Source organism: Tyto alba, unplaced genomic scaffold, assembly GCF_018691265.1.
Source record: "Tyto alba isolate M040663 unplaced genomic scaffold, T.alba_DEE_v4.0 Super-Scaffold_14, whole genome shotgun sequence".
Taxonomy (NCBI): Eukaryota; Metazoa; Chordata; class Aves; order Strigiformes; family Tytonidae; genus Tyto; species Tyto alba.
In genome coordinates this window covers 46,493,530-46,514,926 of record NW_024881276.1, presented here as the reverse complement: position 1 = coordinate 46,514,926, position 21,397 = coordinate 46,493,530, and the positions used below count along the sequence as shown (strand labels likewise).

The 21,397-nt window shown below is 42.1% G+C and overlaps 2 protein-coding genes across 9 annotated transcripts in view; one reads left to right on the top strand and one right to left on the bottom strand.

Annotated features, from left to right (window-relative positions):
- The window catches only part of PROS1 (protein S), a 34,266-nt gene extending 29,923 nt beyond the window's left edge, over window positions 1-4,343 (bottom strand). For both annotated transcript variants that reach the window (XM_033008003.2, XM_033008004.2), the window contains exon 1: window positions 4,174-4,343. In XM_033008003.2, the coding sequence (XP_032863894.2) occupies window positions 4,174-4,255 (82 nt within the window). In that variant the 5' untranslated portion in view covers window positions 4,256-4,343. The remainder of the gene's footprint in view (window positions 1-4,173) is intronic.
- Window positions 4,344-4,363: 20 nt separating this feature from the next.
- ARL13B (ADP ribosylation factor like GTPase 13B) overlaps window positions 4,364-21,397 on the top strand; it is a 49,404-nt gene continuing 32,370 nt past the window's right edge. For 3 of the 7 annotated variants that reach the window (XM_042788986.1, XM_042788989.1, XM_042788985.1), the window contains exons 1-4: window positions 4,720-4,984; window positions 11,651-11,825; window positions 13,543-13,613; window positions 16,160-16,409. In XM_042788986.1, coding sequence (XP_042644920.1) covers window positions 11,767-11,825; window positions 13,543-13,613; window positions 16,160-16,409 — 380 coding nt within the window. In that variant the 5' untranslated portion in view covers window positions 4,720-4,984; window positions 11,651-11,766. Of the gene's footprint in view, window positions 4,628-4,719; window positions 4,985-8,129; window positions 8,437-11,650; window positions 11,826-13,542; window positions 13,614-16,159; window positions 16,410-21,397 lie in introns of those variants that run through there. The other 4 variants (XM_042788984.1, XM_042788988.1, XM_042788983.1 and 1 more) reach the window with 4 other exon arrangements.

Below are 21,397 nucleotides of genomic sequence, written 5' to 3'. Positions count from 1 at the left end.
TATCACCTGTTTCAGTGATCTAGCAGTAACTATTCTGATCCTATTTAACTTATGTGAGACCAAAAATGTGTCTTATAAAATCAGGCTACCTCTTATATGTAATTAACATATATGTTACTTTATTTTTCAGAGCTGTAAGGAACAAGACAAAGTAAAAGGTAAGAATGATATCCTGAGAAATATCAAGACAGACAACCTACAAATACATTCACATTTTACCGAGATAAAATACAATCTTCACTATCGCTTGTATTTCAGATCCATCATGTGTCATCATTTAATTTTAATGTATCGTTATTGTCATTTTACTGACTTTTACACAAATGGTGAAAAAACAAGCAAGCTGAGAAATTATATTAAAAATTAAAGATGTCTGTTTGCTTCGATGTTCTTTGTAGAACACACGGCACTACAGGAACAGCAACTAATTCAGACTGCCTTGTTAGTTTAATTTTTGGACATACCTTGTGATTAAGAGAAAAATGGATAAGCACAAATAGAAAAAGTCCAGCTGACAGGGTTAAAGAGCGTGGCTGACATATGTTAACTGGAAAGCACCACGCTTCTACACCCGCCCTTCTTTCATCAGCCTTGCACAACTTAATCTCTCAGACCAGCACAACCGTGTGAGGGTCATGACACCTGCTGTGCAAACCAGATATGGTGTATATACATATTCATCACTAGGCTACAAAGACCAATTCAAGCAGACATAGTCAACTCCGTACTGTTTATGAGCATGTAATACCTCAAACTCAGAGCACCTGCATGAGACATGCCAGCAGCCAAGTGTCAGAGAACAGCCTCACAGTGTCTGTGCACTAACAGGAAAGAAAAAACTTAGATGGCTTATTAGAAAGAGCAGCTATTGAGGCCCAAAACCTGAAGCGAGAACAGCTTTCAGGCGACAGATGTAACTAAAACCATACCATCCCAAGCACACTACTTAAAGGTCTCTATCAAGTGGCAGTGAACACAACTGAAGCACTCTGAAGTGCTGCAACATTGGATAATGACCTGAAGAAACCTTTCTGTTACAGCATCCTAAATGTATTTGATGTTGGGGTAAGCTTTAACTCCAAACTGATCTATTTGCTTTCATTCTGGTAAGACTAACCTTCCTGGTAAGGCAATAGGTAAGATTTCCTGAGCATAAGGTGGACATACTACAGCATAGCTCCAAAGTTTTGGAGCACACCTTTATCTCAGCGAGCAACCAGCAAGTTGTTAGAAACAAGTCAGCTTGTGCCTTTCCCCACCATTAAGGGTATGTGCAGGCAGCAGGCTGGCATTTGAGGATTTATTTCTTCTTTTATACGTGTTGATCTGCATGGTGGTGTTACTGGAGACTGGAAAGAACTCCGTAAGGTGAAGACTGATCCTCAAGGAAATTGCTCAGAGAAAGAAAACTCATCTTACTTTCTGGGCTCCACTTCCAGCAATTCCTGGCACAAAATAAATGATTCAAGCCTGCTTTCCTATTCTACCGTTTTCCACCTTCACAAACTTTAAGGTATAGCATAAGTACATCTCAAGGTCTGTATTTCAAGAGCTGGATTTGGATTTGCTGCAACTGTGGATCTCCTAGACCTTTCCTCTCCATCCGCAAGCCTGTCACTAACATATCATCTGCTGGTAGACTGGCAAAAAGCATGGTGAGATGTCAGGACAAGAAGGACATCATGAGAGCTCTTCTGAGCCCTAATCGCATGAGAAGCATACCCAGAAAAACGTTTTGATAATTTATTTATCACCAACTGTTGCTAGCAGTATCACTTTAATTAACTGGAGTCAATGGCTGTATTTGTCATTACAGAAAAGCAGCCTAATATGAAGGATGCAGAAAGTCCATCTGTTCCAAGGCAAAAGGACAACAAAATAGTGAAATTGTGCATTGCACCTGCTGATTTTGTTTACATTGGAGATTTCTACCAGGCAAGCATGCTGGCTTAGGGGCAGAGGCTCTGTGGTATAGATGAGACCTAATTCACAGCTGGCTTTAAGCAATCTTGTTTTGACCTTTAGCTACATCGTTCTCATTTTGACACAGTTTTTCAGTAAATAAAGACAAGAAAACTCCACATACGTGCAGTGTTCTTGAGGACATTATACCAGGTGTAACAGTGCCTACCTCAGTTTTTCAGTACAGTGGGGTAATGGAAACAGGTCTTTTCTCCTATAACACACACAGCAGTTCAGCTTTCTCCTAAGCTGATTTCCTATGACTTTTGAGTTTAAATAAAATACGTAACTCAATGTAAATTCCATATTCTTAGTGCAAATATTTCAATTCCTATGCACAGACTTAATAGTGTATACCACTGTTTCTTCCTTACAAATATTATGATAGGACATCTTTAAAAAAAAAAAAAATCCCGACTACTGCTGCTGCCAATTTGATTACAGGAAACTCCAGCCCACTTCTGACCCTGTCAAACCAATAGTTAACCCTTAATGAACTCGGTGTGTTTCATTTGATTATCACTGAAGCCTTATGAAATTCAGTAGCCTTATGATTTCAATAGGTGTTGTACAGAGACTGTGTTGTGATTACTTATCAAGCACCTATTTAGAAGTAATGCTACTGAAAAAGAAAAATAAAATGGGGGGGAGAGGATGAGATTCAGTGGTTCCTTACAGCTGTTTTGTAGCGCAGATGCAACTATAACCCTGCCTTAAGTGAGCTAGTCAAACATAGCTTAGAGCTATTTACCCAATATCCCAGTTGTGCAAAGCAGTTGTAGCCTTCTTAGTGCCTCTCACAGAAACTCAGAAGACTCCATAAACAGAATAAAAAGGACCAGTGATGCCACTGTAGAAAGTGGCATCATCTTGTTTGTACAGCTGTTATATTGCAATCAGCACCACAATTCCAGTGACTAGAGTCTCCTGAAATGTTCATCAGTGACATAAGTTTTATGCAGCCAACAAAATAAAGTCAACCAAATGCTAATGTTTGCTTGTTCCTTCTCCATCTGATCCACAACGTGTCCCTCACTGGATGTTGGACCAAATGCAGCTGCACCAAGACTGGCAGATACAACTTTCCTTTATGTTTATTGTATGGTACAAGCTGCATTATTAAGGTTTTTCTATTTTCTGGTTTGTTTTTGTTTTTTTTTTTTTTTCTTTTCTTTTTCTTCTCATTCCAGAAATCCCTGGCATTGTTCTGAGTCAGGGATATGAAACAGGACCACATGGACCACAGAAATTTTGCATGAGTAGCACAATTCTAATTTCCCACTGTTCATAAAAGAAAAAACTGACAAGGTATGCAGTGGGGAAGATAAATGGAACAGAAAATGTGATGAAAACAGGGGAACATTCCAAAACATTTATTACATTTATTTTTAGGACGAGTTCAAAAATAAGTTGTAAAATGAACTTTCATCTTTCCACACCGATCCCTCCATAGTCAGAATCCCTAGCATTCAAACAAAAGTCTGACTAGTAAACATTAGGTTTTTCTTCTGCCTGTTTAATCATTAGTAATACACGTCAGAAACAGGCTTACTTTGAGCTGCAGTTCTGCTTGTTCCAGACACTGTCTTTTACTACTAAGCTCCAAGACTCCCGTGTCGAATACATAAGCTTTGATTATTTTTTTTTTATTTCTACGTGAGAGCAAGTATTTTTACAGTGGATGATCGGTCTGAACTTAACAGAGTCTGGGCCGCATGCCTGGTCTCCACAATAATGCCACTCTCCTGAGACCTAGATCTATCGAGTGTTTTTTTGTTGTCTTTTTTTTAATCTCTCTAAGCGAATCGAGCGCTAGCTGAAGGCACGCTTTCCCCTGAGCTGTACTTCGGTCGCACACACCTTCGAAGCCGCGACCAGCCGCCAAGTTACAGCTCCCGCTGCCCCAACAGTAACCGCCGAGCTTCGAGAAAAGCCTCCAACGCCGAGGGGACCGGCCGGGCGGCCCCCACCCGGGAAGGCAGGACGCGATGCACCGGGCGGGCGGGGAGGGCCGCCCCTCGCCCCGCTGCTGAAGCGGCAGTGGCACCCCCGTCCCCACGCACACGGGGCGCTCCTGCGGAGCCCCTCGCCCCCGGCACCGAGGGATGGGCGGTTGGGAGCGCGAGGGGCGCTCACGGCCCCGGCCCCGCGCGCCTTTCCGTCTGTCCGTCCGTTTCCCCCCCCTCCCGCCCCGCGCCTTCCCTCACTCACAGGTCGCGGCCTCCGCCAGGGCGATAGCCACCACGGCCAGGCCCGCCAGCAGCGGCAGGCACCGCCCGCCCCGCGGCCTCATCGCTACCGGGAGGGGGGGCCGCCGGGACCGGGGAACGGCGCCGTGACCGCGCGGCGGCTCCTCTGCGCGGCGGCGGCGGCGGGGCCGGGCGAGGTTCTGGGTGGGGGCGGGAGGGAGGGGCGGCGGGGCGGGAGGCTGGGCCGCGGCCGGGCAGCGTTGCCCTGCGGGAGCGTCAGGCGGGCGCCGGGGGCAGCGCCGCGGGAGACGGGGGCAGTTCGCGCCTGACCCGTGCCCGGGCGCCCTCCCCGGCAGCGGCTCCCCGGCGCCGCCGACGCACAGCGAGCGGGAGGGCGCAGCCCGAGGAAGGCCCGGCAGCAGCGGGAGAAGGGAGCAATTCCACCGGCCATTCCTGTAGGGTCGCGCCGGCCCCGGGTACGCGCGCGCCGTTGTTTACTTTTGAGGGGGGGGGGGGGGGGGGATGAGCGGTGGGCGGTGGGGCGGTCCGTCCTCGCCCCCTTGCAGCTGATTGGCTGATCCTCCGCCGGCCGCGGGGAAGCTGCCCGCTGCTATTGGCTAGCGGCGGGTTTGCCCCACCCCCCCTCAGCGCGCGTCTCCGCCCGAGCGTGGGCGTGGCCTAGCCTTCGCGCGAGCCTCGCCGCGGCCGGTGAAGTTTGTCCCTTCCTGTCAGCGGTAGTCGCGGGTTACCGGCCCGGGGGCGCGTTCCCCCCCCCCCCCCCCCCCCCGCCCACGGTCGCCTCGGAGACCGCCGGAGCCTCCGCTGGGCGACCAGTAAGTGCCGCTGGGCTGGAGGGTGGGGGGTAGGAACGGCGGCGGCTCCGGGGGTGTTACCGGCCGCCGCGGCCGCGGGGGCGAAGCGGCTGGTTGTGCGTCTCGCCCCCCGCCCGGCCCGGCCCCGCCGAGGCCTGTTTTTCCAGAAGCTGCGAGTGCGGCGGGAGAGGGGCGAGGCTGGCAGCCCCGGGGCCGGAGCTGAATCTCGGTGGTTGCGCCTCCGGGGACAGCCCGGAGCAAGCCCGCGGGGCTGGGGGGTGTCTCCCGGGCCGGCGGGGGGGGTCGCCGCGGGGCCGGCGGAGCTCGAGTCGGAGTTTTCTTCCAGCTGCGCTGCGGTCTCGGCGTATAAAACACATCGGTCTGTGTCCGCGGTGGCAGCCGTGGGCTGTGGGTGGTTGGCAGCGTGCGTGTAAGTCTTTAAGTGACAGAGAGTAGATTCTCTCTGGAATGTTGACTCCGACAGTGGAAAAGACAAGCAAAGGAAACGTGCCTTAACCAAAGTCTGGATTTTAGAGCTGCTTTGGTTTTGGAAACAGAGGAAGGGTAGGAAGTTGACTAGGAAGTGCAGAAACGTTACTTGAACTGATAGTCTTGTAGCAATTTTTCTTTACAGAAGAACTGATTGTCCTAGAGACATTGCTCACAATTACTTGTATGCTTCAGTTTTCCAGGACTTTACAGGTCTTGCTTGCACTTCATGCATCTGTTAACTACCCTGAAGTTTTGGTAGAGAGGATGGTATTAATGTTTTTGCTGAATATGCCTTCTTCACTGCCCAGTCGCTTGGTTTACTGTTCAAAATATAACACAATACAACCAAAATACTGTGTTGATGTAACTGAAATTCAAACAAGTCAGGTAAGGAACATCACACTTGATGAGGAGGATCAGCTTTAAATGACATCTTTAATTATGTCTTAAAGAAAGTGAAAACTTAATGTGACTGAAAAAAATCTCTACCATAAAAGCCCCTACCAAGGGCAGAACATTTAATGTAAACTCTGACAGTGAAATGTGTAAAAGATGCTTGTTTTGCAGTTTGATATGGAAGTGGTTAAACTTATTCATCAGATGACTTTGGATGTTGGACTTGCTGGTACCCAGTACTTTGGATCACGTAACATACGGGCTGCTAAGTAGCTCCTGATCTTGCGGTTATCGGTCATGTTTTTCTTAGTCGCTGTAGTACACTTTTTGTGTTCTCTTACCTAAAAATGGGATCTTTGACATTCTTAGTCCTTGACACTTAAGTGACCTGCTACCTAAATGGTATACTGAATTAACTACACAGTTTTACATATTTCTGAGCTTGTGGGCATGTTGGTTTTGCTTCACCTCAACAAGCATAAAGAGTTCAAGCTGACAGATATAATATCTGGAACAACTTCTGAATGTTGTTACTGGAACATCTAAATTGAACATCTTCATTGAACTGTTACATTTTGCTTTTCAGCAGAATTAGCTGAAAATTTATGGTGCTATGTTCTCAAAGTTAGCTTTGTTGGTACTTGCTTGTAGTTGAGATATGATACTCCACTGCATGTGGGGTTTTTTGATTTTTTTTTTCTTTTTTTTTTTTAGGGCCTGATTTTAATACTTGTAATAGTTGTAATCATCTTACTCTCCTTGTTAGGGACTTTTCTGTTCTTCATACTCTAACCTCTCCTGTGGAGAAGCTATTCTCAGGTGCTCTTGTGTAAAGGAATATAAATATTTAAGGAGTGTCTGTTGTCTCTACTCTGGAAGAAATCTGACCTGTTTCTGACATTGAATGGTGCAGATCCACACAAAAGCATTCTTGAATACAGCTGATCTGGATAACTACAGGCCAGCCAGTCTCGCCTCTGTGCCCAGCAAAATCATGGAGTGGATCCGCCTGGAAGCTATGCCGGGGCACATGGCAAATAAGGACGTGATTGGTGATAGCCATCATGGCTTCACTAAGAGCAAATCACACCTGACAAATTCAGTGGCCTTCTACAACAGGGTTACAGCGTTGGTGGATAAGGGAAAAGCAACTGTTGTCATCTACCTGGGCTTGTGCAAAGCTTTTGACTCTGTCCCGCATGACATCCTTGTCTCTAAATTGAAGAGACATTGATTTGATAGGTGGCCCACTTGGTGGGTAAGGAATTGGCTGGATGATTGCACTCAAAAGAATTTCAGTCAATGGCTCGATGTCCAAGTGGAGAGCAGTGACAAGTGGCTTTCCTCAGCAGTTGGTGTTTTGACTGGCGCTGTTTAACATCTTTGTTGGTGACACGGACAGCGGGACTGAGCGCACCCTCAGCAAATTTGCTGATGACACCAAGCTGTGTGGTGAAGTTGACACACTGGAGGGCAGGGATGCCATCCAGAGGGACCTGGACAGGCTGGAGAGGTGGGTCTGTGCAAACCTCATGAAGTGCACCAAGGCCAAGCGCAAGGTCCTGCACATGGGTTGGGACAATCCCAAACACAAATACAGGCTGGGTGATGAATGGATTGAGAGCAAAGGAGAAGGACTTGGGGGTATTAGCGGCTGGAAAACTGACTGTGAGCCAGCGATGTGTGCTCACAGCCCAGAAAGCCAATCGTGTTGTGGGCTGCATCAAGAGAATTGTGTCCAGCAGGTTGAGAGAGGTGATTCTCCCCCTCTACTCCACTCTGATAAGACTCCACTTGGAGTGCTGTGTCCAGCTTTGGGACCCCCAACATAAGAAACACATGGACTCCTCCTGGTCCAGAGGAGGCCACAAAGATGATCAGGGGGCTGGAGCACCAACCCTGTGAGGACAGGCTGAGAGAGCTGGGGTTGTTCAGCCTGGAGAAGAGAAGGCTCCAGAGAGACCTTATAGTGGCCTGCCAGTGCTTAAAGTGGGCTACAGGGAAGCTGAGGAGGGACTCTTTTTATCAGGGAGTGTAGTGATAGGGCAAGGGTAATGGTTTTAAATTGAAAGAGCGCAGATTTAGATTAGCTATAAGGAAGATATTCTTTCCTGTAAGGGTGATGAGATGCTAGCACAGGTTGCTCAGAGCAGTTGTGGCTGCCCCCTCCCTGGAAGGGTTCAAGGCCAGGTTGGACGGGGCTTTGAGCAACCTGGTCTGGTGGAAGGTGTCCCTGCCCGTGGCAGAGGGGTTGGAACTAAATGATATTTAAGATCCCTTCCAACCCAAACCATTCTAGGAAGTAGCCAAGCCCCTGGCTGTGGCACCAATCCCATAACCAATTGTTGATTTTCCAGATTCATCTAGCCCTTTCAGACCCTTTCCCTGGGAAGTGGAGGACTGATGAAAAAACTACCTGTGCTTGAGAATCCCTTACTGCCACTCCCAGGGCTCTCTAATCCTTCTTGATACTGCTCAGACTGCTCTTGGCTGTATCACTGGTGCCCACGTGAAAGAACAGCAGCGGATAATCATCAGTGGAAAGCTTGGCAGTCTCTCAGTGACATCCCTGACACGAGCCCCCGGTAAGCAGCATGCCTCTGGAGAGTGCATCAGGTCGGCAGATGGTGCCTCCATAGCTCTCAGAAGAGGGTCACCTATCGCCATCACCCGTTGCCTTTTCTTAGTCGTGCTGGTTGTTATACAGGAAGCAGGTCAGGCTGCTTTATTCAGCTCCAGCATCTCTCCTGATGTGACAGGTCTTTCCTCTTCAGTCTGCAGATCTCTGAAGCGATTATGCAAGGGCATCTCAGGCTTTGGGGGAAGCCCCTTCCTCCTGCAGCAGGTCCTTGCCACTGCAAGCTTCCATTCTTTTGCATTATTGCTCCACCCCCTCACCCCCGCCTCCGTGTGTGCTGGTGGGGGAGTTTTGGGCTGTTTGGCTATGGGCTGTGGGACCACTGCAGACTGCGCTTGGAACCAGCTATCTCACTCCTTCTCAACCTCCCTGATGCTACGCAGCCTTCTCACTGCCTCCTGCAGCTCAGCAGCCTGGTGCTGGAGGGCCTCTGCCTGGGCACACCTTTTAGCAGGCTGCCCGTTCCTGCCCCGAAAAAAGGGTCTGGGCACTTCCTGCAGCCTGAGCCCTGCACTGCAGCCTGTCCTCCAGCAGCTCTGTCTGGGAGGGAGGCACTGGCTACCACTAGGGTATATGGTGTGGGCCCCCCAGATGGAGCTGCAGCCTTTGCTCTTAGATGTTCATTAGGGACAAAATATGTTTGTTAGGGGTAGTTCTTTAGTTTTTTCCCCAGTTTTTATTGATCTAGATTGGGGAGATGACAATTTTGCAAAGTTGTTATTCCATTTTCTGCATCATTTGAAATTACCTTAGTGTGAGGTTAGTTATCATTTAAAATAAAATATAAAAGGAGGTTGGTTTGGTTTGGTTTGGTTTAAATATGTAAGGAATTTTGAGGAACAAACTTTAGGAAACTCACCATGGTAGTTCGAAGTGTCACTATTCTCTGTTGATCTGCTCATGGAGGCGAGTTAGCTGTAGAGAATATCTGTCTACATCTCAGCTGCTCTGATATGAATCCACTTGGTTTTTTTTTTTAGCTTAAGCTGCTGATCAGAATGGGAGCTAAGATGATGTGAGCCTATGAGCTGAGGTGATAGTGCACATTCCTTCTGCAAGGGTTGTGATAATCTCTGGAGGAGACATTGATATGTCATTAACCACCACCCCCTGTCCCATGACATATGCATGGATAGTTTTCACCTGTGCTGTAGCCCACCCCCCATGCCCCTTCCCTGAATAAGAACAGTTGATGACTTGAGCTCTGTCTTTGGAGGTAGTCACTCAGGGCAGGGGAAGTGTCATGTTGTACTGTGGGTGCCAAGACCCACTTGGGTTGAGTTAGTGCTGCACTCGCCTGGTTCCTCACAAGGCTCATCCTCCTTTGGTTCAAGTGATTCCTGCTGTACTGTTCTTGTAACATACAACTCAAATCATGGGTTATTTTCCCCCAAATTTAAATCTCCTTGATAGGCCATTTCCCCATCCTTCCACATCATCCACCAAGTGCATCTGAGTGAACATAATCCCACAAATGGCTTTGCCTTTTCCCAAGGGAGGAGCAACCTAAACAGCCTTTTCCAGCCACTAGCAAGTACTAACTGATAGGCAGCAGAGTAAGCAAGCTCAGTGATCAGCATAGGAGCCTGCCAATTAACAACTATGACATGCCCGGTTCAAAGCTGAACCTTTAGCCCCACGTTGGCACCGAGAAGGACTGTGATGCATTTACCCTGCCCAACAGCTAAATATGCACCTGGTGACTTGCTCACTCCCCTTTCCCACGGGATGGGGAGAAGACAGAGGGAAGACGAGAAGACTCCTGGATAGAAATAATGGCAGTTTAATAGAGAAAGCTAAAGCTATATGCTCAAACAGAACAAAAAGAAGAATTAATCACTATCCATCAGTGTGCAGATGTTCAGTCACTTTCTGGAAAGCAGGACCTCAGCATGTTTCACAGCTGCTCGGGAAGACAAATGCAATAACCATGAACATTCCCCCTTCCTCCTTTTTTCCCTGAGCTATTTCTTGCTGAGCAGAACATCATATGGCATGGAACATCCCTCCATCAGTGGGGGCCAGTTGTCCCGGCTGTGTCCCCTCTCAACCTCTTGCCCACCCCAGCCTACTGACTGGGGCCAGAGAGGGGCAGGGCAGAGTGGGGAAGGGAGAAGACTTCCATGCTGTGCAAGCACTGTCCAGTAATAGCCAAAATATTTGTGTGTTATCAGCAGTGGTTTAGCTGAAATTACAAAACACAGCACCATGCAGGCTACCGTGAAGAAAATAACAGCCAGACTCAGTCCATCATCCTACAAGGGAGGTGGGGCATTTGAACTCGTGAAGTAAAATTGCCCAGAGCTTGTTGGTAAAAGGCCTTTATCTGGACAGCTCCTGTTGTTTGCAGTAGGGTTATTGTAGCTGAATAACTAAGGGAATTGTAAAGCTTTTGCATCTTTGTGCACTTGACTGCATGGTTTATGTAAACTTTACTGTTTTGTAGCTAAGTGTGCGTACGGATAAATAAACATGCAAATGGCCACACAGTTATTCACCATTTTTTGTTCCATAGAGCAACATTAGAAAGAGGAATACTCTCGGTTTCTTTCTCCTGCTTGAAGAGTAGAAAGTGGGATTGTAAAATGATGGAAGTACTTGACCGTTCATTTAATTTAGTGACAATTACTAGGTATTAAGTTGCCAGTTCCTCAAAGTACTCACTAGAGAACCCAGTCTCTTCTTTGTTGTGGGATCTTTTTGTGTAAAAGAAATTGGTAGTTAAATGAATGTATTTAACAGGTAGGATATCTTTGCTTTTAATGTCTTACCCTGTTGTGTTCTTACAAGCCTTACTCATGCTTGAAATTGGTCCTTATTTTCTGTTAAATCAGCAGAGCTGTGGGATGTGTTAGTGAGGCAAGCACTGGAAATTTGATAGCTTGATGTGTCTTACTGTTCTAACTTGCAGGTTTCCTTATGTGCAATGGTCTTGCATTATTATTTTGTATGAATACCATGCTGTTGCTGCCCAGATATGTAAAATGGGGGCAGATGAAGTCTGAGGGATGGGAGAGTGAAAGAGATAATGAGACTGTCATGGGGTTGACTGAATATGACACAATCTGAGTAGACAGACTGCTGCTAGGGAAAAGGCTTGCCTTGGTTATACACAGGGGCTAACTATGCATTACTTTGTTTGTTTGTTTTTTCCTTGCTAGCAGTGACAAGACAACATCTGGGCCTCTGCGGTCTCTCTCCCAGTCTTCTTGGGTTGTTCTGGACTGAACACATTGTTTCTGTAGCTTTCGTGGTTCTGCATGGCTAGTGAAGAGGGATGTTCAATCTAATGGCCAACTGCTGCAGCTGGTTAAAACGGTGGCAGGAGCCTGTCAGGTAACGTGTGAAAGTATTTTACATTTCTATGCTGACCTTCTCAAACTGTATTTTATGTCCTCTCACCTATATTTTGCTTTGTTTGCTATGTAACATTTTTTCATATTTTTAAATTCCAAGATAAAATCTGTCATTTTTTTTCTCCAAGAGAGCATCAATACATCTTCTGAACTTAAAAATGAAATGTTAATCATCTCTAATTAAGGTACTTTGTTTCTGACTTCAGGAAAGCATGAAGTTCAAAATATTGTCCTTCCCATAATGTTTTCTTAAGCTGAGCATTATGGGGGGATGCTAGAATGTTTATGTAAAGTTTATTTGGTTTTTGTCTTATTCATTTAGTTTCTGCATTTTGAGGTTCTGAAGTGTAATGTGTTAAAACACTTTGTTTTCAAGAGTAGACTGTAGCCCAGTGTAATAATAGTTTTCTCACTATTATCCAAGTATCTTAATATTTGTGGATAGCCCTGTGATTCATCCTTGCTTATGGAATTCTGCCATTCTCTGTTGTTTCTGTTACTTTTACTTTGACATCCTGCATACTTTTCCCTCCATTTAGCAAAGATGCACAGATAGTGCATAGTTTGTTTCAAACTATTTACGAACTGTGGGGAAGTAAATGATATGCCACACTTATTTATACTTTACACTCACGTAGGAGGATTTGCTCTTTTCTTCAATTCTACATAGTTTAGGTTTTACAGAAGGTGCTGCTGTTCAGAGAACTGTATTGGATTGGATAGTTTTCTGGCACCACCAATTACAGACAATTACGAGTTTATAAATGTTCGTGGTTGTTCTGATTTTAGCTTGCTGTTAAAGTATAATTTACTGGGATCCTACTGTTGAATTTTAGGTTCTTTTCTCAGAGGTTTTTGGCTCTTCTGAAAGAACTTGCATAAATTATACTTCATGTATGATGCTATTATTGGTTTAAGACTGGAAATAACTGGTTTTAGTATTCCTTCACTTAAAGGGGCATAAAATTGAGCAAATTCCTTTGACTCCTCTGAATCTTTGTGAATAGGAGGAACAATTGAGGTGTACACATAGATACGTTTTTCCTATTGCGTTGTTTAAAATCCTGTCCTGGTATAAATTCTAACCTGTATATTAGTTTGCTAATATACTTTACATACTCAACACCACTGGTTTGCACACTTGCAGTCTAGATTGATCCTGCTTGAAACAGAGGCGCAAGTGCCTCTTGTTTATAGCATCTGATGTTTGCCCAAGTGTTGTATACTCTATAATGTTGCTCAGATGGAATTAAATTTCTGGTATTAGCACAGCTTTGAGGCAGATGGTAAAAATACAGGGGAATGGAAAAGAAATTACAGAAATTGTTAGAGACCATGACCATACTAAGAAAAAAAGGTAAAATTTACAGTACTGTGTAAAAAAAAAAAAAAAATCAGCAGGCAAATACAAGTTGAAAGCAAAATCATTGTCTCATGTGAAATTTACAGCAGAATATTAGACTGCTTGTTTCATACCTTGACCTACTGTTCCATCTAATCAGATGGTTTGACTTATTTAACACCAGATACAGAATTCTAACAATGCCTGATACTTGGTATTTTGATACCTATTCTTTCTACTACCTTGTGGTAAATTTGCTATGCACGTATTAAAAAACTTAATAAAATAAGTGATGTGTAGCTAGAGGAAAAAAGTTTTGAAATATCTTTCTTCTTTTTTTTTTCTTCTTATGGAGGAAGGTGACACTAATAATGGTGGGTCTTGATAATGCTGGTAAAACTGCTACAGTCCGAGGAATTCAAGGAGGTAAGCAATTAATTTGTTTATCATCTAAATGGAGCATTAAAAGAGAGTATGATTACTAATTTTCCAACATTTTAGTCTAAAAATATTGCTTCATCTCTTAATTCATCTCTCCCTCCCATATTTTTGAAAGAAAATTTTGGTGATTGTACCACCAAAAGTGGCACAAGTATGGGTGCCAAAGTGAGCATGTCACAGGCCCCATCGTGTGAAGACCTGCACATGCAAGAAAAATTAAGGGGTCTTACCTTTGAAACATAAAGATCCTGATTTTTGATATCTGGCAAGTCATACTACAGTGACTTAAAAAGTAGGTGCTCCTAGTCATATGCTTCATGCTCAGTAGAAGTAGCAGAGCAAGCTCTGTATTTGCTCATTGGCCACTCTACTTAACAATCACGTTGGGCTAAGGTAGACCATGTCAGTGGTAGTTCACCAAAGTTGCTACCATTCTGCTACATCTTTCTCAAAGGTAATAGTATGGTGTAGAGTCAAGGTAGGTAGTATGGAGAGAGCTGCCTCTTATGAGATTGCACCACACAGCATTAGAGTCTTTAGTCCACTGAGACAGAAAAAATTAGTCCATAGAGGTACTGAATTATCTTGGAAGCACTTAGACCAAATGTCTGGAGTACCTTGGTGCTTATGTGCCTTGGGATGAACACTGTATTGTTAACTGTGCAAAATACTAAATTGCAACAAAATCTCATCTGGGTTCTTGCTTAAATTTCATGAGCATCATAGCGTGTTTTTGGACTAAAGTAAGTTTTTTTTCGGTAGTTCAGTAAACAGCTGAAGGAACATTGTAACTGCAAGCAAGCTGTCTGTCTCCATCAGTTATTTTAAGTGAAAAAAAGTGTAGGACAAACTCTGAAGGCTGTAGAACATATACTAATCAATAATTACTTTGAATTAATGCAGTGATACGAAGTATTCTGGTTAATAATGTGTTTCCCGTCTTAATATCCATTAGAGAAAACAATGGACCTGAATTTTTTTTTTTTGTTGTGTGTATATGTTGAAGTTGCTTTCCAGGTGACCATCCAGTAACACACATACATCAGTAAACTTTATATAAAATCAACATTGTAAGTATATATAATGAGGAAAAGGTTCAAAAGAAGGACATCACATGTGTATGTCTGTAACACAAATAATGGTTCTGGTGATACATATTTTATATCATTATTTATCACCAGAAAAGCACTCACAATTTTCTAGGCACTTACTTCAGCAAGAGACCATTTGATTTTGGAGGGTACTTTGTACCATCTAATGACATACAAGCAGGATATAATCAAGATAAAACTCGTGCTTAAAAAGAAAAATTCTGTAGGTTTTTTGTTTGTTTTCCCCCCCCCCCCCTTGTGGGATTGTCTTTCTAAATAACTTTCATCTTATATAATAACAAGAGTGCACTTAGTAGTGTTTTGGCAGACTTGGAGACTCCACCTTGACTTTCTGTTTACACGTGTTACTTAAGTTCATGGACTTGCTAAAGTGTGAATAAAGTTATGAATATTCTTTCATTTATATTCATTAATCTTTGCCCTGAAAACATGAGTCCTTCATTATTTAGCCTTCCATTCTGTTTCAAAATCACTTTTAATGCCTTCCTTAGCTAAATGTGATAGTTTTTTCTACAAATTCTTTTTTTTCTGGGGAAAAAATGGGATAATGACCACGCCTTCATTTCTTCCTCTCAACAAACTGAATTTTACATCTGCTTCTCCTGCCTTGTGCTACCAAGCTACACAAAACAGTGGCAGAGATCCAATTAACTCCCCCCTGAAGAGAGAGCTTAGTGGTGTGGGGCAAGTACAGGCTTTCTTTGCCCTCTGAAAAGGGAGACAGCAAGCAAAAGTATTAAATATAAAGCTGTAGTTTTTTAGCATATTGCATGGCAAACTAAAAAGCAGAAAATAAGTCAATGAACAAAGACCAAAACCTGGTCTTGAATAAATAGGATCAAGTAGTTTACATCTCAGAAGAACATGGTTTCAGTCACTTCATCTCAGCCCTTGGTGTGAACTTATGAAGCTGTTTTGGCAACCTTGAGGGATAATGAATAAATTTGGCAGAGCACAAGGCTTCCCAGGTCTTAATGCATTAACTGTTCTGTTTGTTTTCTTTCTCAAACTTGGATTAATACCTTGCAAATGCTTTATAAGTGTTCAGATGGGAGCATTGGTGATGAGGGAAAAAGTGAAAACTGTAGTACACTGAATGCCACTGCCATTTAGCTGTGGTGTTAAATATTAAAAATTGCATTTTTTGATATTTTTTTTTTTATTCTACCCCGCCACCCCTGGTGCTTCTGTCTAAATTAATATAAAGTAACTTGTTGAAAGACCAGTGGGTTAGTTTGAAATTACCTGAGGAGAGGGAAAATCTTAATGTAGAAAATGTGTGGTTAGCAATATGGTGTCACTTAACAGGGAGGGTTTGTTCCATGTTTTTAAAATACAAATTTTGCTACATGAATCACAATGTAAAGTCCTCGTTAAGGACACTTTTTACTGAAGGCTTTCTTCTTTGAACTCTAACAGAGTCTCCTGAAGATGTGGCTCCAACAGTTGGGTTTTCCAAGATTGACCTTAAACAGGGACGCTTTGAAGTTACCATCTTTGATTTAGGAGGTGGAAAACGAATTCGAAATATCTGGAGAAATTACTATGCTGAGTCCTATGGTGTAATATTTGTTGTGGATTCCAGTGATATTGCAAGAATGGAAGAAACAAAACAAGCCATGATAGAAGTTTTAAACAGCCCTAAGATATCAGGAAAACCTGTGTTAGTGTAAGTAATGTTAATAAAAGTTCTCCTAATAATCTGAAATTTTGTAAATTTTGACCTTCAATACACCTTCTAAAGAAGTATTATACATATTGTACATAGCGTAAACAAGTGTAAAGTGCACTAATACTACTGTAACTTTAGAGCTGAGAAATATTACAATTAGTTTTAGTTTTTCTGAAGTACTTATTTATGCCAATCTTAGTATCATACTAGTGAACAAAGCCTTTTCTGTCTTTCTGTCCTTCTCTTTCCCTCTTGACTTGTACATGGTGATATCTTGAATCCATTCACTGCATCTGACAATTAGTTCTTCTCATGGATATTTATTTCTCTTCTCTTTCATTAGCAGTGGAAAAATAATAAGTTGGGGTTTTTTTTACCGCTTTAAAATTCTAATATTACTTGAAATGGCATGATGGGTTAAAGGCTTTGCAAATTTGTCATGACAACATGGTATAAAAATGTTGTTACTATTTAGGCCTACATCAATTAAATTGTAAATGGTTGATTATATTCTGCAATACCAGTAATCTCTCAGCACTAAGTGTCTTGTTCACTTAACACATGGTGGTGCTGCTGATACATGAACGACAAAATCTCATTAAAGAAGGCTTACTTTAATAGCATTTGGCATGTGCTTTTGTTTCGGAGCATGTGTTTTAATTAATAATAATAATAAAAAGTTCAAGTTTCAAAAAGTCTAGAGACATTCTGTCACAGAACAGATAGATTCATTAATTTCTCTGCTAAAAAACTAGGTTTTGTAAAATAACATATTTTACTCAATTAGCCACACTAGAGGGTTTTGAGGACAAATATCCTTTTGAAGTTAGAAAATAAACTATGAAAGTTTAAAATGGTTTATTGGGACAGTATCTTTCTGTCTGGTGGGCATAAGACCTCTGTAATGCAGTATATACACAACATTCCTGTGGTATGAAGAATCTGTAAATGTAAGAGGAGAGGCCTCTTACCTTTAAGAAGTAGAGATGCTCTGGTGGCTTGAGAGTGAAACTGGCTAACTGTTTTGGTCAAGTGGAGCAAGCTAGTGGTGTATATGTTGAAAAATAGATATTAACTTCCACTGCAATCCAAACGTTACTAGTGTCAGGAAGGCAATGAAACTAATTCAATGCAGCTAGTTTAACTCAAAACTGTTCTGAAAATGCAACTGTGACAGTTGACAGCTGTGCACTGTTTCTAAGTAAATGTAACTTTAGGCTTTTTTCATAGTAATCACTATGTCCTAATCCCATAATAGAGTTTATTTGGGTGGCTGCCTGTACTTGCAGAGAGCCCACTCATTTCCCTGGGACGTGATCCCGCTTTTCAATCCATGTCAGTAGCTAATGAGAAAGCAGAGTGAATTAACTGAGTCTAATGATGACTAAACTAAGTTTGTCAATGGTATTGCCTTTGAATTGATTGAGCTTCAAGCCTTTGGACAGAATTTGCTCTTGCAATGTCCCAGTTCTGTGGAAGGATTCAGTAGTTCTATGTTTTATGCTCTCTGTATGAGCCTGCATCCTGACTTATAAAGTCTTTCCTGTATTGTCTTTCTTTTCTTTTTGGTGCCTGTGTTCATGGCTTAGCTGTGCTATTCTTGGCATGTTCAAATCACGTAAACCCTAGAATTTGTTCCAGTATTTTAAGTACTTGTATCGTAAAGCCTGAAAGTTGTGAAGCAGGAAGACTTGCTCAGTACACACTAGTGTTTGTGGTATGGAAATGGAGTGCTTAGCAAATGAAATTAACGTGATCCCATGCACCTTCCCTTTCCTGAAGATGCCTTTGGTTGGAGAAGCAAATTCCCATCACTCATGCTTGCCAAGTGACAGTTGTGTGGCATTAACCTTTTTCCCTATAGTCCCTAAAACTGAAAAAATCAAAATGTATCAAGAGCAGAATAAAGGAAACAGCAGATTTCTAAATTTATGGTGAAAGGTGGCCTTATTTTAATATTTCCTTCTTCTAAGGATGTTCAACTTTCCTTTTGGTTTTTGTTTGTTTAATAATGAGATATGTGCTATCCACATAGCAGTAAGTCAGTTCCCTAATATCTTGCTAATTTTCTAATTAGTGTATTTTAGTCTGTGCATGTATGTATGAAGGCCAGTATTTACTGGAAACATTAGTGACCTCTGAGAATTAAAGCCAGGAAAATTGAAGTTTACTTTAAGTAATTCCCTTCTCTCCCATGTTCTTGCAGTGCAGAGCACAATCTATTTCTGTTTTCATAGAATACTGTTATAATTTCATGCCAGAGGAGAGAGAGAGACTCCTCTGTGATTTCCACACTCCACAAGTGTGTCTCTGGTCTGGATTACTGCTTTCCTCCAGCCCTTGAAATAAACAAGGAGAAGCAGAAAAACAGGTGTAATTTGTTTATTCTCGGCTGTCTGTAAGTGCACAGATCTCTCTACGGTGTTATTTGCATGCTTTAATACAAAGCACTTATTCATTAATGTTTTATTACTTACCAATTATCGTCTTAAAATCTAATAAAGAACCTGAACTCTAAAGGAATGAAAAGGAGTGAGCTGTAACTTCAGAGTGTGTATGTGCTGAAGAATGATGAAAGAGGTATCGGTGACTCCATCAGAATGAAACAATTAAAATGTTTATACTGGATATTCATGTTTCTTTTTAAGCATAGGCTGAACCAATGACCCAAACTTTCAACAGTCAGTACTGAATTTTAATCTAATGTTATTTATCCTAACTTGTGCTATATGCAGTATCTTGAAGTAAGACTGGATGCAAGTCGATCCTGGATTTTGAAGGCAGCAGCAGAAGTTGTTTTATACGCAGTATCAGGTGTATCATTCTGTGTACCTAGCATCTGCTTGTCTTTGAAACAGCCTAATGCTAGCTTTTCCCAGTAAATATACTATTTGTATTGTTTCTTTGAATAACATATTTCCCCAGAATATTTTTCCTACTTTGTTTTACATCTGCCAAAACAAGCAGAAGTCCTTTCTGAAAAGTGCTGGGAATTAATGTCAATTTACATCACTGCATGTCATCTTAGATGTCTTTTCTTTGTTATCAACTTTATATTGTGAGTAGTGCTAGGAAGATACAGCCATGAATTACCATGGGTAGATGGGTCTCATTTCACAATGAAGAACAGGATCCATTACTAAAGAGTCTTCATTACAGAGAAAAGTAGAGTTGGAGTCACTGGTCCACTCTTCCTTTTGCCATTTTTAATTCCATCTTAATCAATTGTATCACAGTATGCCTTAATCCCATAGCACACCTATGCATGATGCAACTCTGATTTTTGCCAGAGGTAAGAAGATACACTGCTGACAGAATAAAAGTAAAGGGGAAGAAAACTCTTGCTCCTCATTCTTCCTGATAAAGGAATGCATAGCGACCCTTAGCATTGTTCAGGGAGAAGTGGAGGCCCAATAGCCTGGAAAGAAGATTAGGCTGATTTGTGCAATGTGGGCATAAGATTGGTACAAGACATTCTGTATTACAGTAATACAGGAATATAAGAGTTCTGATGTTGTTTGGTATGGTACTTGCTTCAAATTGAGTTGGTACTGGGTCATCTTATTATCCATCACCACCCGTGGAGGTATCGCACTATCATTTTAAGACAGTTTATTGGCTGTTGTTGACTCTTACTACAGATTACTTGAAGACATTAAACTTTAGCATTTTTTTTTTACTGTTCAGTGTTACTATTTTTACTGAACAGTGTTACTATTTAATTTATATTTGCTTTGCTCATGTAGGCCTCATGTGACACACAAGTGCTTAAGTAGTTAATCAATCTGTTATGCATGGGGAAATGGAGTTGTAGAAAGCAAGAGTTCTTCCAGTTCTTATGTTCATGGGTCAATTCTTCTGTCAACATCCTCAAGAATTATATAGGTATGCAAGTTTAAATTTTCTTCTCTTAGAATTTTTTTTGTCCTTTTATGGGAAAGGAACACTTCATATTATTCATGTTTGGGTTTTTTTGTGTTGCATTTTTTTTTTGTTTTGTTTACTTTGACATGAAACACTCGCAAGGGGAAATACAAGTCCATGTGCTAGGGCTGATGTTTTTATATCAGAGAGATTGCTGTGCGGGTGTTTGTTCTGGTTTGTGGGTTTTTTTTTTGTTTTGTTTTTTGTTTTTTTTTTTTGGTAGAAAGCTACTTTCTACCTGTTATTTTGGTGATGAGGGATTATAGCTATTAATATTTTACATTCCTTATTAGAACACAAGCAGCTCTGCTTTAATTGGTTTGCTCTTCTGCATAACTGTGTAACTAAAAAATCACTGGAAAGTTATTTTAATGATTACTGCAAAATTTCTGCTATTAATAACTTTGAATGCTCAGTATCAAATTCTCATGATGTCAATGTAAGTTGTAGTTAATACTATTTACTTTCAGTTAATTGCATGTTGTATTCAGAAAAAGCTTTCCACAAGTCTTTCTGGTTTTCTCGTTTCTCAGTTCTTCTTCAGCATGTTCTGTATGTTTCTGTTTTGCCATTTTCTAACCGATATACAGCTGAAAACTACTTGAATTATTTATTTGTGTATGGATAAACATCTGTCTTCCTGAGTATTAGTGAAACTTTAGATTTATTCCAGGATTTAAAGTACAGCTTTTGTGTACTTCAAAGAAACATATCTTTCTGTGAAGAGGAAGGGCTAACTCAGGAACACATTTCTCTCTCAGTTAAGGATGGTTGTGTGAACACCCCTGCATGGGCGATGCTGTGTAAACAGGTGGTATTTGTTGTATTTTGTCTTTCTTTCTGTCAACGCTGCCTGCAATAATCCTTCACAGAAGTACCATAATGCTTTTCATTTTAAGGGCCTAGGAGAGAAGGAAAGAGCTATCTGTTATGTACCTTTGTTTTTTCTAAAAGTAAACACAGGAAAATAAGATGGGGTTGGGTTTTGTAGAGTGCATACTTCTGTGTATATTATGTATGTTTATATACATGCATACTTACATATATATATATATGTGTAT